Genomic DNA, 14,839 nt, shown 5'->3' with positions numbered 1-14,839 from the left:
TTGAGAACAGACTTTCTTCTTTGGTCTTTTTACCTAACACACTTGATCTGTCTTGGCAGATTTTTGCTCAGACATAAGTGAAACAAGACAGATGAATAAATGGGGTTGCCATGTTCAGTTAACGTTGTGTATCTCGGAAACAAGACTAAGCAGAAGGTGCAGTCTGAAAGCAATGAGGTCCTTAGAGTCAAGATAAACTTTTGTGGTTTTCAGTCTTTCCTTTCAAATTTAGATAAAGAAATATAATTTGTACTGTTAAAAATCAGATTTAGGTTTTATTTTCAGAAAGCCAATAAAATGAATGAGGTAGTGCAAGGGCATATTACCTAAGATTTTTGAAAGAATTTAATTATTTCATGCTATTCAGTTCCTCTCTGGCTGGTGGATTTGTAAAGAGTCTCTTTCTTGCCAGGTAACACATTATCGTAAGGCCAAGTCCTTTCGTTTTTACTACTTCAGGAGCTCTCTTTTTACCTTTCCTAATGACATTGTTATTTTACTTTTATTTAAGCTCTCATTAATATTTCTAATGGTTTAGGTACATGTTTGGCATAAGTGAGTCTTTTAGTTCTGAGCAGGTCAGATTCAAAAAGGAAATTCAGACGACTGACTGGAGGCATAACTTTTACTTACCAAATTTTGTGTGAGGTAAGTGTTTCAGTTCTGAAATAAGAGGAGTGATTGTAACTTAACAGTTACACCATTAAAGTTGAGGTACAGATAGTTGATAGATTAGTGAAAATGGTGAAGCATACTCACTATCACCTGCTCTGATACCTGTGAAAGCCTTTATTTGATTTGAATTTGCACCTGAAACATCTCATTTGAACTTTCCATGAAGACTCTAGTGGGTAAGAATATTATCTTTAAAAGTTACACAGGTACCTGTTCTCCCTCTATTATTTCCTCTAACGCTTCAGTACTAGTTCTTCCCAAATTGCTAGTGATAGGTCAATAGTAAATCATCTCCAAAATACCATTAGTAGGACATTGCTTTTCCCAATTAGAAATACTTCCGTTATCCCCATAGGTTGAAGGGCATCAGTAGCTGGTGTTCAGCACTCTAATATTCTTGAACCAAGCTCTCACCAGCTGAAGAAGTTTCATCCCAGTAAGAAGCTGAATCAGTATGGATCCTGAAGTCCTTAACTCGTACAGATTGTAAATGTCTTGCTTATTCACTCTTCAGACTTGAGAGAAGATGATGAAAGATGAACAAGCCCCTTGTACAAAAACATTATCTGTATTTTTTTAAGCACACTGCAGTTATATTTTGGTGGTTTAATTTTTTTCCATTGTATTTGTATTGTTGTTTCCCTTTCCCTTCTCTTCCATTGGATTTCTTTTTCCTCATGTGACCAGTCGTTACACACACCCACAACACAACTTTTACCAGACTTTGGTACTTGTGACAAATGTCACACAAGCAATCACCTGACTTCTCAAAAAGAAGATCCACTGTTCTTGAAAAGCCTTCCAGGTTAAGTGGTCCCACATGGAAAATACTAGAACTTTTTAATGTGTAAAAAATATTGGTGTGTTAGCAGCCCAGTGCAAGCTTCAGTGAAGAGTTTTATATACATGTTTATACAATACAATAATTTGTGCCTTTTCTGTTTTATTCAGGTCATTGCCATTGTTATGGATATGTTTACAGATGTGGATATCTTTAGAGAAATCGTGGAGGCATCTGCCAGAGGGATTGCAGTGTACCTCCTGCTTGATGAGTCAAACTTCAGTCACTTTCTGAAAATGACAGAGAAACAAGGCTGTCAAGTTCAGAGGCTCAGGGTAAGGCTTCCTGTGTTTCTGTGCATGAACATTCAGTACGAATTCCTCCACAACCTACCAAAAAGGGACTATTATTCAAAAAGTGATTATCTAATACTGCTTTTTCAAATTAACTAAGAGGTATAGATACGTCAGCTCTCAGCAGAACCTTCTCTACAAACATTTTTCTCTTTAGAAATACTGTTATTCTTTTCATCTGTCAAAACAAGAGTATTTGACAGAATTACACAATTACTTACAAAATAATTTTCCATTATTATCTATTTAAGAATACCACATTTTTTAAAAACTTAGCTCCTTTTCGCTTTCTCTTAATCTGCAAATAGAGTCATAAAGCTTATGTGAATTAATAAATTGCATACTTCATTTTATGATCTTTTTCTTTAAAGTTACTATTAAAATACTTTAAAAGGCCCAAGATTCTATTTTATTAGTTTTCCTGAAATCTATAGTATCATGTCTGTCTGCATCATGTGTTAGAATATTACTTTTATACATGAAATATGTAATTTTATCCTCTAAGAAAGATAACAAGAAGACTAACGTTTACATTTTTTGCAAGATGTCCTATGCCACCCTGATATTTAACAGGGATTAGAATACAAACCATGAGCTGCACTGACCCGACATAAATGAATCATAAATACTTCTAGATTTACTGTACTGTAGATAGCACTGAAGAACTTCCCAGGATGTTGCCAGAGTTTCTTTGCAAAGCTCTGAGCCCTGCCTTGTCTGAACTTCATATAGTTCCATTTGCAATTCCTTTTTACTGTAACTAGTTAGGCTATATTTGCTCCTGGGAAAAATATTATGAAAGCTCTTCTTAGCAGCATGCATTTTAAGAACCCAGTCCAAAAATCAGATAGTGGTGTGGTGTATTTGTGAGGATAAAGAAAGCTTTTTGTTAGAATTTTGGAGCAAACTGGTATTTTATGCCAGTAGTTGCTCTGGAGTGTTCACTTAGGTCCAATTATTCCCACACCACTTTCCATGCTTGTTTCTTGTGTATGAGTGTGTGGGATTGCCCTCTGGTGGCCTAACACACAGAGCTATGGGAACTTTTGGAAAGAAAACATTAAAAATATGTTGTGGGCCTGTAAAGACTGGTCATGATTGCCTTCATGAAGTCAGTATTAGGCAATATTTCCATACTCTGTAACTTGAGATACCACCATTTGCTGATTGTTTGGGTTAACTATGCCATAGAGGTTGCCAAAAATGGTGCATGTCCTTTTATGGCATGAGTTTTATCCTCCCAAACTGAAAGAAATTAGGAGCATGCATTTCAAGTGATACCTCAAAACATGCCATAGTACGCATTTTCAAATTTATTCTGTGCAATGTGTATCTACAGCCGTTTCGAAAGCTTAACTTCTTTTGGGTGGGATCGAGGTTGTCTCGTTAATATGGTTTTTGTAGACCTACAGGCATTTATACTGTGGTTGAAAGAATTAACGTACATACATTAGAGTGGATTTTGTATGGATTAGCGTGGATCGGAGGGGTTTGGATTTGGCCTCTTCAGTGACATTATGTATTGCATGTTTCTGTTTCATAGTGATGGGAGAAATAAAATACATATTTACTCTGCAGGGTTTACTCAGACTACTTCAAGGTTTGTCAGAAAATGAAAAATATGTGCCAGACAGAGTTGTGTGCTGGGTTTCCAGTTTAGCTGGTAATAAAGCTGTTCAAATTAATGGTCTTCTCATCCAAGTGCTACTCCCAGTGACTGTTGCTCTGGGAATAGAAGCCTACTACTCCCACAGTAATTCTCCTGTGCCTTTCTTGAGGATGAAGAGAAACTGCTGGTGACTATGAAAGAACTTTGGGGAAGTTTTCTCCCTTTCTTTTTTTCCTGTTGCCTCCACTTTCACAAAAACCAAACCACCTTTAAGGTTGTGTGCTCTCAGCTTTTGGTCCTCCCCTTCTGTTCAGTGAAGGCAGGAAGAGAACAGAGATGTATGGATATGTTTCTTTTCCTCAGGAGCACTGGTCTCCTTATTCTCTGGCATGATTTGGTTCAGTCTTGTAGGAGTATGGCAGACGCTCCTCATGCCATGAACTCACGATGAGGAGTTTCTGTAAAGCTCTTCTGACTAAACCCCTTCTCTGGCTCTTTTCCTTTTCCTTTGAATCAGTAAAAAATGAGATGCAGTGATGAGCGAAACTGTATTTTTTAATTCAGATTTACAGTTCAGTAGTCTTCTGTGTGGAAAAAAAGAGGATTTCATTCATAAATCTACACTAAATGTCTGTGCAGACAGTTTTCCTCATCTGTAGTCTGACTGCGTATCAGGGCATGTTTCCTCTTTATTGAAAGATGTAACTGAAAAAAATGAATAGGCTATATATTCTGTGATTATTTTGTAAATTCCGTATAGAAGAATATGAAATCAGGGGTTTACTAGGAGCTTTTTCAGTCTTTCCTACAGCATTTCTTCTTGTGAGTTGGTTTTTACTTAATGTTCACCTTAACATCAGCAGTGGGATTCAATTCAAATAAACAATTCCTTTCGTATACTTTCCCATTTCGCTTTCCCCGATTTCATTCATCTGTTCCCTGACTGTCCTGCATTTTTCCTCAGTGAGTAACGTGTTTCTTTTTTTCTCCTCTACCTAAGGTTCTTTTGATTAACTTTGTCACTGGTCTGACTTGTTGTTCAGTCAGCAATTCCTTTGCATAGAAAGATGAAGAGTTGTTACAGATTCAGACTTTTTTCAGGTGATTTTTCAAAAACCAATAGCTAAATTTTTTTGAGAGATGCTTTTTTTCCCACCCCCGCCCCGCCCCGCTACTGGCAGGTGCTGCAGCAAACTATGAAATAGATTTGCAGTGCAAAATGCAGCACGGAGACAGCAGTCCCCGGTACCACCAGAATGCTCAATGCAGAACTTAATTTTGGATTAGAAACAGAGAGCCAAAGTAGGCAATGTCGTTTAATGCCCAAGAGGTCAACAAAGCTCCTCAGCTGATGGCAGATCTTCGTGTTTTATTTGATATGAGATGAGGCATGTGACAGAGGTTCCATGCTCTGCAGAAACCTGTTTTTACTTCTCCGGCAACGATGAAGAATCATCTTGCTACAGGAGGATATTGAAAGCAATTTGAGAGCAACCGTTTATCCCCTGATACTCCTCTCAATATTTTTATTGAATTGCAGGAATGAGAGAATAGAACCACTAATGAATTGATTTTACTTTCCTTTTGTGCAGTCTACTCACAGATATGCATGCTTAAATGCATAGAGATGCATACTAGGAGCTACTCTTGAGACCTGATTGCAGTCTGTTATTTCTCACCAGTTTTATCAAAATCACCAAAAGTTTTCCAGTACTTTCAAGCGTAAGTCAAGTTTGGTTATTAAATAGGTGTACAGCATGGTGTCATACCTGTGAGTAAAATTATGTGCTAAGGAACCCCAGGCTCCAGTGAAGTCATTGAGATTTTGTCTTCAGTGGTTGCTCCTTGGATCAGATTCAAATTCAGCATGGAATTGAACTTGAAAAATTGTTAGTATTTGTACAGCAACTACTACCTCTTGGTAAGAAGAGAGGCCTAGGATAATAAATAACCTTAGTAATGATGAACAATATGAGAAATGTGACTTTTTTTTCTTTAAAGCTGTTAGGATAAGTATTAGGTAGACATCCATTTTCTTTGTGCATATTCTTGACAGGAAGAACAGGGTGAGTAATTGAACACTGATAAAACCAGACTCAACAAATAAAAAGTGCTGAAGTGAAATGTTTGAGACCATTATATTCACTGTACTTATCTGTCACATTGGAGGGTTCTTACTGATGAAAATGAATGCGTAATGTTGGATTATACTTCAAAATTTTAAATCATGCTATGTGTCTCTCTCTGGGAAGAGAGTGGTGCAGTCATGCATAAAGAGAGGAGTTAGAGCTTGTTTCCTGTTCGTCAGGTGGGTGCCATTTACCTGGGTAGCCCTGTTGGCCATCCTTAAAAACTGCAGCCACGGGATGTTTTAAACATCCCTGAGTATCCTACAACCTGGTCTTGAAGGAGGGAGAAGATCCTGTGTCTAGCTTCAAAAACCTCCTAAAACATCAAGTTCTTGATTAAATTAATCGTCCATATGCATCCATTAGCAGTCGCTGACAAAAAAGGTTACAGGGCCAGGCAGAATCATAGAATCATAGAATTTGTCTAGGTTGGAAGGGACCTTTAAGATCATCAAGTCCAACCTTTAAAATCATCAAGTCCAGACTTTCTGTTTGACTCACTACGGGCAATCTTACATACTTTTGTCTGTCCCATCGGGCGAGCTGGGATTCTTTGTGATATTTTACAGTTTGCCCATGATTTTCCTCTCTGGATTCATAAAGGAATTATTGCTTTACCCACAATGATGCATAACACTTCTGCAGTGATCAGTGACACGCTACTGTTATCGGGGGAGTCCTGTAGCCTGAGGATGAAACCAAGTAGGAAGGTGAAGCCCAGCATTTCATACCAAATGGGGCTTGCAGTTCAGTACGTATCTATTTGCTGCTTCTACTCCTAAGTGGAACGCATTGTTATTATATATCCTCAAATATTGTCTGTATTTTGAGCGGTTATTCAAAGTATGCATCCCTGGCACCTAATTAGAGGGTTTGAAGTAGATGAAGAATGCCTGATGAGCTGTGGAGGAAAAGGAAGTGTTATGTGAGAAGGGTGAGCATGATCTCTGGCACATGCCTTTGTGATGCTGCCATGATCCGTCTGTGAGTGGATGATGTACCGAGACAGCGAATGAGTTGGCAGGATTGAGGAAGCAGGACAGAAAAGCTGCAGGAAGAATAATACTGAAGAGAAGGAAAAGAAAAAGGAGAACAGAGGAAGCAGTGACTATGATTTTTTTTAAAAAACCCAGCAATTTAATGTAAATTTTATTCCTTTTCTTTCGATATGCCTACTTGAAGTTGTATTTCAACTTACGAGTACCTAAGGCAAAGCTTTTTTTATATAGTATGGTAATTTGCAAGCCATTAGCCTTGCTTGTGCCTCCAGCATTCCAGATTCCCAAGTGACATCCTGTCCAATACCGATCAGGCCTTATCTCAGTAAGATTTGATGTGTTCGACTGGCATGTCTTCAGGCCAGCATTACTTGTTATGGTGATTTGGAAATGTATAAGCTGCCCCTCAAGTTACCTTTTTCAAATTGCGACGACATAAATATAATTTAATATAGTTAAATATAAATCTGACATACAAATATAATTACATGGTATATAAAATTGGGTAAAACAGTCATTGAAGTAAATGTGAATTTTATGACTAATTCACAAAATTTTATTTTATAGTAAATAAGGGTTTGCTATTCTAATAATCTTTAGAACGGCTAAATTCCAGTATTTTCTTTTTCAGGAATTACTTTTCCCACACTATTTCACTTTCAAATAAAAGTTTTTTATTAAATTACTTTTACTTAAAGCTTGAGTAGCTGCTGGAGAAACAATAATTTCCTTCAGTGGGATTGGCTTGTTCAAAGTTCAATAAAAACTGTACTGGAAAGTGGGAAAATTGACTTTCATTGATAAGAAAACTTCTAATCAGAGTGCAGAGTACTTGAAAGACACAATGCTAGATTGTCAAAAAGTGGTTAGCAGGTAGAGATGCAAAATTATGTTAACCTCCCATTCAGTAATGCAAACCGGGTTGTTACTGTTACTGATTGGTTTTCACCTGTTTCTGAAAATAGCCCTAAGCATCCACCTGTATTTTCATTTTTAAAATTTTTACCTTTTAAAATTTTACAGCACTTCTAGATGATACCTCTTTTATTTAATCAATTTGATATGCCAAATTAAGAGATAAAGTTTATGGTTTATGTTTCTAGTACATTTGCAAAACAGTTAGGTCACAAACAAAAATAATTTTAAATGCTGTCTTTGTACATTTTAACCGAGTTGCATTTTTGTTCAAACACAGCTTGACAAAAATGCTAAGTAAAAACTCACCTAATAAATAACTTAAAGAACTTGGGTAGCTTGAGTAAAACCATAATTGCTGGCTCAGCAGCTTTTAAGTGTAACTCCTACTTCTTTGATTTGATTTTTCTTTTGATAAAAGTTTTAAGATGCCAACAATGAAATATATAGTGATGAATAAAGCATGTGTTATTTGGAAATGTGCTTTCATTTTATGGAGATTTTCTCCTAATTTTTTGAAATTTCTGTTTGGAAATATAAGGTTCATTGGACTGTAGTAGACACTATGTCATTAAAAATCCTACAACCTTCATCTATTAGAGCTTTCTATGTTTTAGGTAAATGCGTAAGTGCTGCCATAGACAATAAAGGTTTATGTATTGCAAATTCAGTCATACTTTATAGACTGGAGTCTTAAATGCTTTTGTAAGTTTAAACACCTCTACAGCTTCCTGAGGAGGGGAAGTGGAGAGGGAGCTGCCAATCTCTTCTCCCTGGTATCCAGTGACAGGACGTGCGGGAATGGTTCAAAGCTGCGCCAGGGGAGGTCTAGACGGGGCATTTCTGTACCCAGAGGATGGTCAAACACTGGACCAAGCTTCCTAGAGAGCTGGTCGATGCCCCAAGCCTGTTAGTGTTTAAGAGGCATTTGGACAATACCCTTAACAATATGCTTTAGCTTTGGGTCAGCACTGAGTTGGACAGGCAGTTGGACTAGATGATTGTTATCAGTTCCTTCAAACTGAAATAGTCTATTTATCTATTCTATTCTATTCTATTCTATTCTATTCTATTCTATTCTATTCTATTCTATTATTTGTTTTGTCCCCCTGATTTTGCTGAATTTACCTGTACACAATCTTAATTCATTTTGCTTCAAGAACAGCCCTAATCTATCTGTATCTGGCCTTTACAGAGAACGTCTGCTGTGATTTTCAACCTGTCCTTATAGCAGTCACATGAAGCAAAACATTCCTCTGTACTAACATGTCTTATATTCCACTATTTCCGTATATACAGTCTATGTAATAATCATATAGATTCTGTTTTCTTACTGACGGTGCTAAACTACGGATTTCACTCCCACTGGGATACTTCTAAATTACCACAAATTAGCTTTGCTGAAACAAATATTGCAAGGCTAGAAACTACAGTAAATATTGTGATCATTCACAGCTATATTCCATGCTATTTTTATGTCTTGTAAAGCATTTTGTAGCTCACAGCCACATGAGGTAGATGCTGTAGGTTGGTTTGCGTTGAATATAAATTTTATTTTTTCTATAAATAAGCACCTTTCTGTGACAATTTCTGATAAATGCATCTTGATTTTTTTCCCTACATCCATGTAAGAACTTTTTGAAAATTATTATTAGTACAGTCCACAAGGTGTTGTGGCACTTCTTTTGAATTATTATTTTTACGAGCTTAAAAAAACAAGTAGAGAGAGGAAAAAAAAAAGACACTGAATCAATTTCATCCACAGCCTGGGAAAAATATTCACCACATTTTTGACATCCAACATGGAAAATTTCCCAAGTGCAGTTTACTGAGTTTGCATAAGTAAAACATAAATCTTCTTAATAGAATTCAAACCTAACTGCTGTGTAGAGTTTGTGCTGTGATAGCATCTCTGAATTTAGAAATGTGATTGATCCCCTGGTGCAAAGCTGATTGAGAAATCTTAGTGATGGTAAAACTGCAAGGGATTCTGGTGCCAGGTGGATTCAATGGATCATCTTAGAGTGGGGTATCTGTGTTTGTAGATAAAGCAGCCTTACTCAATGATAAGAAAAGAGATCCTGGCTCTTTAGGTGCTGTCTCTGATTACCTGAGATGCTTGGAAAACTTCTAAATATTGTACACCAGATGATGAAAATAATTATTTTTTTACAGTACAAAACCTCTTTCTCTTGTTGAAGACTTCTTGTGCCAGAACCTCATTTCTGGGAGTGGTGGCTATGGAAGAGGAGAATTTAATTTTCTGTGGCCTTGGGAATCTCGTCAGTCTTTAAGAAAAATCAATAACTTGCCATTTTGTGTCCCTAGGGGACAAGTTTGATCAGAGTTTACTTCCCTGCAGAGTTTATTAATATGCAACAATATAACTCTTCTCCTACTATACCTCTGTCTTTTAAACCCCTGGATGCTAAATATGGAATATAGTATACCAATTAAAGTATTTCAATTGTCTTTTTCAGAACATGAGGGTGCGGACAGTAAAAGGACAAGATTACTATTCTAAAACAGGAGCAAAATTCCATGGAAAAATGGAACAAAAATTTATTCTTGTTGACTGCAAGAAAGTCATATATGGTTCTTACAGGTAAGATGAGTCACTGGGGTGTCCATAGAAAACCTACCATCTCAGTAGTTCTCCTACTGCGAATTTGTTTCTATGTCTGAAAATTCTGCCAGGGAACTCCATGGGCAAATTTTATTATCTTTTCTGTAATTTAACAAGTTATGATAGATACTTACTGCTAACCAGCCTAACATGGAGCCCCATTTTGAGATACTCACAAATAAGAAATAAAGGATATAGCTTTTGCTACAGATGAAGACTTGCTAAAAAAAAATGTTGATTTGTCTTATATTGTCTGAATTATTCTTGTTTAACATTCACTCCAGGAAAGGCTGTCAAAATTATTTTATAAGCTCTCTTGGATAGTTCCTCCTCGCAATAATCTTCTAAACCGAACATTATAGACCTATTCTATGGCACTCTGTAGTGTATCATGGTCAAATTCAGAATGGCTCAAGTTAAGTTGACATAGTCTCTCATTATATTTGGTTACGTTTCTTTATTCTACTTTCCATTTAATTTCCAGTGTGTGTGTGCAAACATAGGCTGGAAGAACTTGTAGCCTTGCAGAGCTGGGGAAAAGAAAAAAAAAAAAAAAAAACCCAAAATTAAAGCAGGGACAGCTTTATCTCACACGTTGTTAAATATTTTCCTTCTTTTCATGCTACACATCTCTCCTTTGGCCTACTGAATTAGTTTCTGCCAAGGTAGTGCCTAGGTGCCAGATCCATTAGATAGATTTCCACCACTGTAGGCTTTCAAAAATCTGGGTTTTTATTTCCTCTGAGACTCGGCCAGCCCCAGTTCAGACTGATGTATATAAATGGTAGTGAGGTAAGTGACAAGTTCATAAATGAATCAGTGTAAGAGAGTCTAGGGAGATTTTGCCTGCTTTGACATCTACACACAGTGCCGGAGTCTGTGAGAATGTGATAGTTTTTCTCATTTCGTTTTGAAAAATAACAGTGCTTTAAGACCTAGCACCACAGGGGCTGGAATCATCAATTTCTGTAAAAATTAAGCTTGTTTTATAAAAGAATCCAGTGATTCATAACAGGAAAGATGAGTCTTTCTGAATTCCTATTCTCTGAACTCAATTTAAAGTTTAGGGGTTTTTCAAATATTAAAAAATATATTATTCTTAGTTGTGAAAATAAATAGAAAAAACTTATGCATCATGATTTGATTTAATCTCATCACACTATTATTTCCTGAAAAATACAAAACTAACAAAACAAATAAAAGGAAATCAGTAAGCTATTTACATGAATACAATAAGCATATTTTTTAACAGACAGAAGACAAACGCAAATAAAATAAGTTCATTAATTTTTTCACTTTTTTTTCATGAAAATAGGATTGCAAAACGGGTTTTTTTTCCTTGTTGTAATCTACAAATTGCATGCTTTTGACACCATGCTATGAGGCTTGTTGAAACATCCTTAATGTACATGTTAATGTATTTTATCCCATTCTGTAGCTGTAAAGTAGCTATAGATACTTAGTTTTGAGCATGTGTTCAGCCTTTCTAAGTACAATAGAAAAAAGGAAAATTTCCTTCATCAGTATATCATCACTTCAATTAAAAGAAATGTTCATATCTGATCTGGTGTGCATAGTAGAAAATGTAAACATTTTAACAATTCTGAGGTGCATTTTTCTGAAAATGTGTTTAGAGTGAAGTACATTCAGAACTGTTGAAGCAGTTCTGCATATTATTTCAAATGTATTTGTTTCACAACATAACCACACATTAACAGTCTCTGACTCAGTGGCTCTAGTCAATCCTGGCTTAGTCTTTGTAGAGGTAATTTTGTGCCGTTAGGTGTTTGTACTTCACTGTTCTACATTTGTGAATACTTTTTTGCAATATCCACCTTTTATAAGGGCAATTAAGTAGTTATAGACTAATTCCTGCTCCCACTGAAAGCAGTGGAGAGTCTCCAACTGAGTTCGATTGGTATTACCTTCCCAATCCAAATTACATGAATCATGCCTACAATTTATTTATTTATTTAGAAAGTATTTGTGCAAAACCCAGGTTTGTGTGAAAGCTTTCTTATCGGGAAGGACCAGTGTAATATCGGGAAGGACCAGTGTAATATGTTAGTTCAACAGAACTGTTTCTAATGGTCATTTGTTCTTCTTTCAGCTTTATGTGGTCATTTGAAAAAACCAACCTCAGCATGGTTCAAGTTATCACAGGACAGCTCGTTGAATCCTTTGATGAAGAGTTCAGGACACTGTATGCCCGTTCTTCTGTTCCTAGTTCATTTGCTCCAGAATTAGTGCGGGTCAACAGTCGCAGGACGCTCTGGGATAATGATACGTACCAACACTCGGTGTCTTCCTTGGCTTCAGTTTCTAGCCAAAGAAACCTCTTCGGTAGGCAAGAAAAGGTTCACAATATAGATCCTATTTGTTGGAAAACTCGTGGAAGATACGCAGTAAATGAAATAGATAAATATGGGTTGAGAAATCAAGCCTATAATAAACAACCATTTCATCCAGGTTTTAATATGCAAAATTCAATCCAGCAGTATCAACCTAGTGAAAAAAATGAGCACTGGAAGAGACATAGTTATGCTGGGGAGAAGCCAGAAAGGACACCTTACCTATTGCTCAACAGGGCTATTAATAGAGCCAACAATCCATCAAATACTTGGAAAATGACATCTGATACCCTTAGTATTGTTTCTTCATTACGAGGAGGATATGCAAATAACTACAATACACCCCAGCAAAGTTTTGCCGATCAGTTTGCACGACCAAAGGTAAATCTTGCAGAAAGAAACTCAATTGTACGGAGGTCTTTTAATGGGACAGATAATCATATCCGCCATCTGCAGCAAAGGATGCCGACCCTCGAACACACGACAAAATCATTCCTACGTAATTGGCGAATTAAGTCATATTTGAATGATCAATCAGATTATCCAGTAGAGTCTAATGGGTCGGCCTTGGGTGACAGATATGATAGCTATGACACAGCTGAAAATATTAAAGCTCATGCGCTGTATTCTCACTCTCGCTTACGATCATCACTGGTGTTTCAGCCAACTTTACCTGAACAGCAGGAAGTGAGCAGCTGTGCAAGTTCTTCAAATTCAACTATAATTGGGTCAGAGGGAAGTGCAACACCTAAAGGGACATCTAATCATGCTCCAAGTGTGGAAAATGGAACAGATAATATTTTAGAAGAGCTTAACACAAACGTCCCACTTAAATCAGATGCACCAAAAAACCACAGAATTCATATTGCAGACAACACGAAACCTACTGTAAATTCCAATGCAATAGGCGACTCATCTCTCTACTTGTACACAACGCTGTGTGCAGACAAGCATGCAGAAAATTTGAAGAACATTCAAAATGAAAATATGCTAAAAAGGAGAAGTTTTCCCATGTTTAATTCGAAGTCCATACTAGACCCTGGTGCCAACAAACATGCATCCAGTTATGTTTACAGCACATTGACTAGGCATAGACTTAAGCAGCCAGTTAGTCCAAAACTTCCAGAAGACACGCTGAAGAGCTCTAAAAGTTTGCACAGTGTAACCAACCACTTGCCGCAGGAGGAAAAGAACCTTAAAGGAGAGCTAAAGAGCCCAACTGCTAGCAAGGCAATCTCTATGGCGGCCCTCACTGAAGCTAGCAAAGAGGAGTCTTGTAAGGATTGCACATCAAAGAAAGAAAGTAAGAGTTCCCCAAGTTTTCTAAAGAAAGGATCCCAGAAATTGCGGTCACTTCTTAATCTCACACCAGACAAGAAGGAAAACTTGTCAAAAAACAAAGGTACTGCCTTTTACAGAATGTGTAGTAGTTCTGATACATTGGTTTCTGAAGAAGAGAATCAAAAACCGAAGATTTCTGAGAATAAGACAGATTCTTCCCCAAGGAGAAAGAGAAACACATCATCAAATTCTCAAGGTAGCTTGAACAGAAGTAAAGAAGATGTCACTGGGAGCCCCAAAAAGTCTCCAAAGTCTCCGAAGTCACCAAAACCTCAAAAACCTCCCTCTGATGAAAGCAATAAAAAGTGCCCTCTCTTGTGCCCCCTTGAAAGTAAGTTCATAGAAACTGCAGGAGATGCATCTACCCCAAGATTTAATACAGAACAGATTCAGTATCAAGACGTAAAGGAAATCACCACAAACACTACTCCCGAAAGTGCCCCTGTTTCTGCTCTTCAAAGAGCAAGTTCAGTGACACCACAGCTGGCAAGCTCAAAACGCCAAGAGGAGCTAAGATCTCGTTTGAGTGAAAGGCGTGTTTATAGTCGCTTTGAGCCATTCTGTAAGATGGAAAATGCTAGCCAACCTGCAGGAAATGCACCCAACAGCAGTTCACATCTCTCAGATATCAAAAGCAAGACCTTAGGGAATAATTACGGCAGGAGTAATCACATGGTCGGATACAACTCAACTGCTTACCATCCATTGCAGCCTAATGAAAATAAGCTGAGAGGCTTTATGCAAAAGTTTGGGAACTTCCTACACAAAAACAAGTGAAACTTTTCCTACACAAAAACAAGTAGCAAAGCTGGACATAATCTTAACTGGACAAGACTGATGGGCAACTTTTGTAGAGCTTACTTGGGTTTCTTCGTGGGTCTAGCACATTGGAATAAATGTACATATTTTTACATAATTATGCTAGAATTATTATACTTAAGTCTTTACAGAGAATCTGTGTCCAGAAGATGCCTCAAGGGAGTTGTTTATAGTGTTTATATTGTAAGATTAATTTTATACATTTTCCTTGTGAAGAAAGTATGTACTAGCATATTGTAAGA

The 14,839-nt window shown here is 37.0% G+C and overlaps 1 protein-coding gene across 1 annotated transcript in view; it reads left to right on the top strand.

Annotated features, from left to right (window-relative positions):
* Positions 1-14,555, top strand: part of FAM83B (family with sequence similarity 83 member B) — a 45,916-nt gene extending 31,361 nt beyond the window's left edge. The window contains exons 2-4 of the mRNA XM_063331129.1: positions 1,627-1,791; positions 9,941-10,065; positions 12,197-14,555. Of these exons, the coding sequence (XP_063187199.1) occupies positions 1,627-1,791; positions 9,941-10,065; positions 12,197-14,555 (2,649 nt within the window). The remainder of the gene's footprint in view (positions 1-1,626; positions 1,792-9,940; positions 10,066-12,196) is intronic.
* Positions 14,556-14,839: the final 284 nt, after the last annotated feature.

The sequence above is a fragment of the Chroicocephalus ridibundus genome, chromosome 3, assembly GCF_963924245.1.
Source record: "Chroicocephalus ridibundus chromosome 3, bChrRid1.1, whole genome shotgun sequence".
In the NCBI taxonomy this organism is placed as follows: Eukaryota; Metazoa; Chordata; class Aves; order Charadriiformes; family Laridae; genus Chroicocephalus; species Chroicocephalus ridibundus.
The sequence above is the reverse complement of the archived record's forward strand: the minus strand, read 5'-3'. Positions and strand labels throughout refer to the sequence as shown.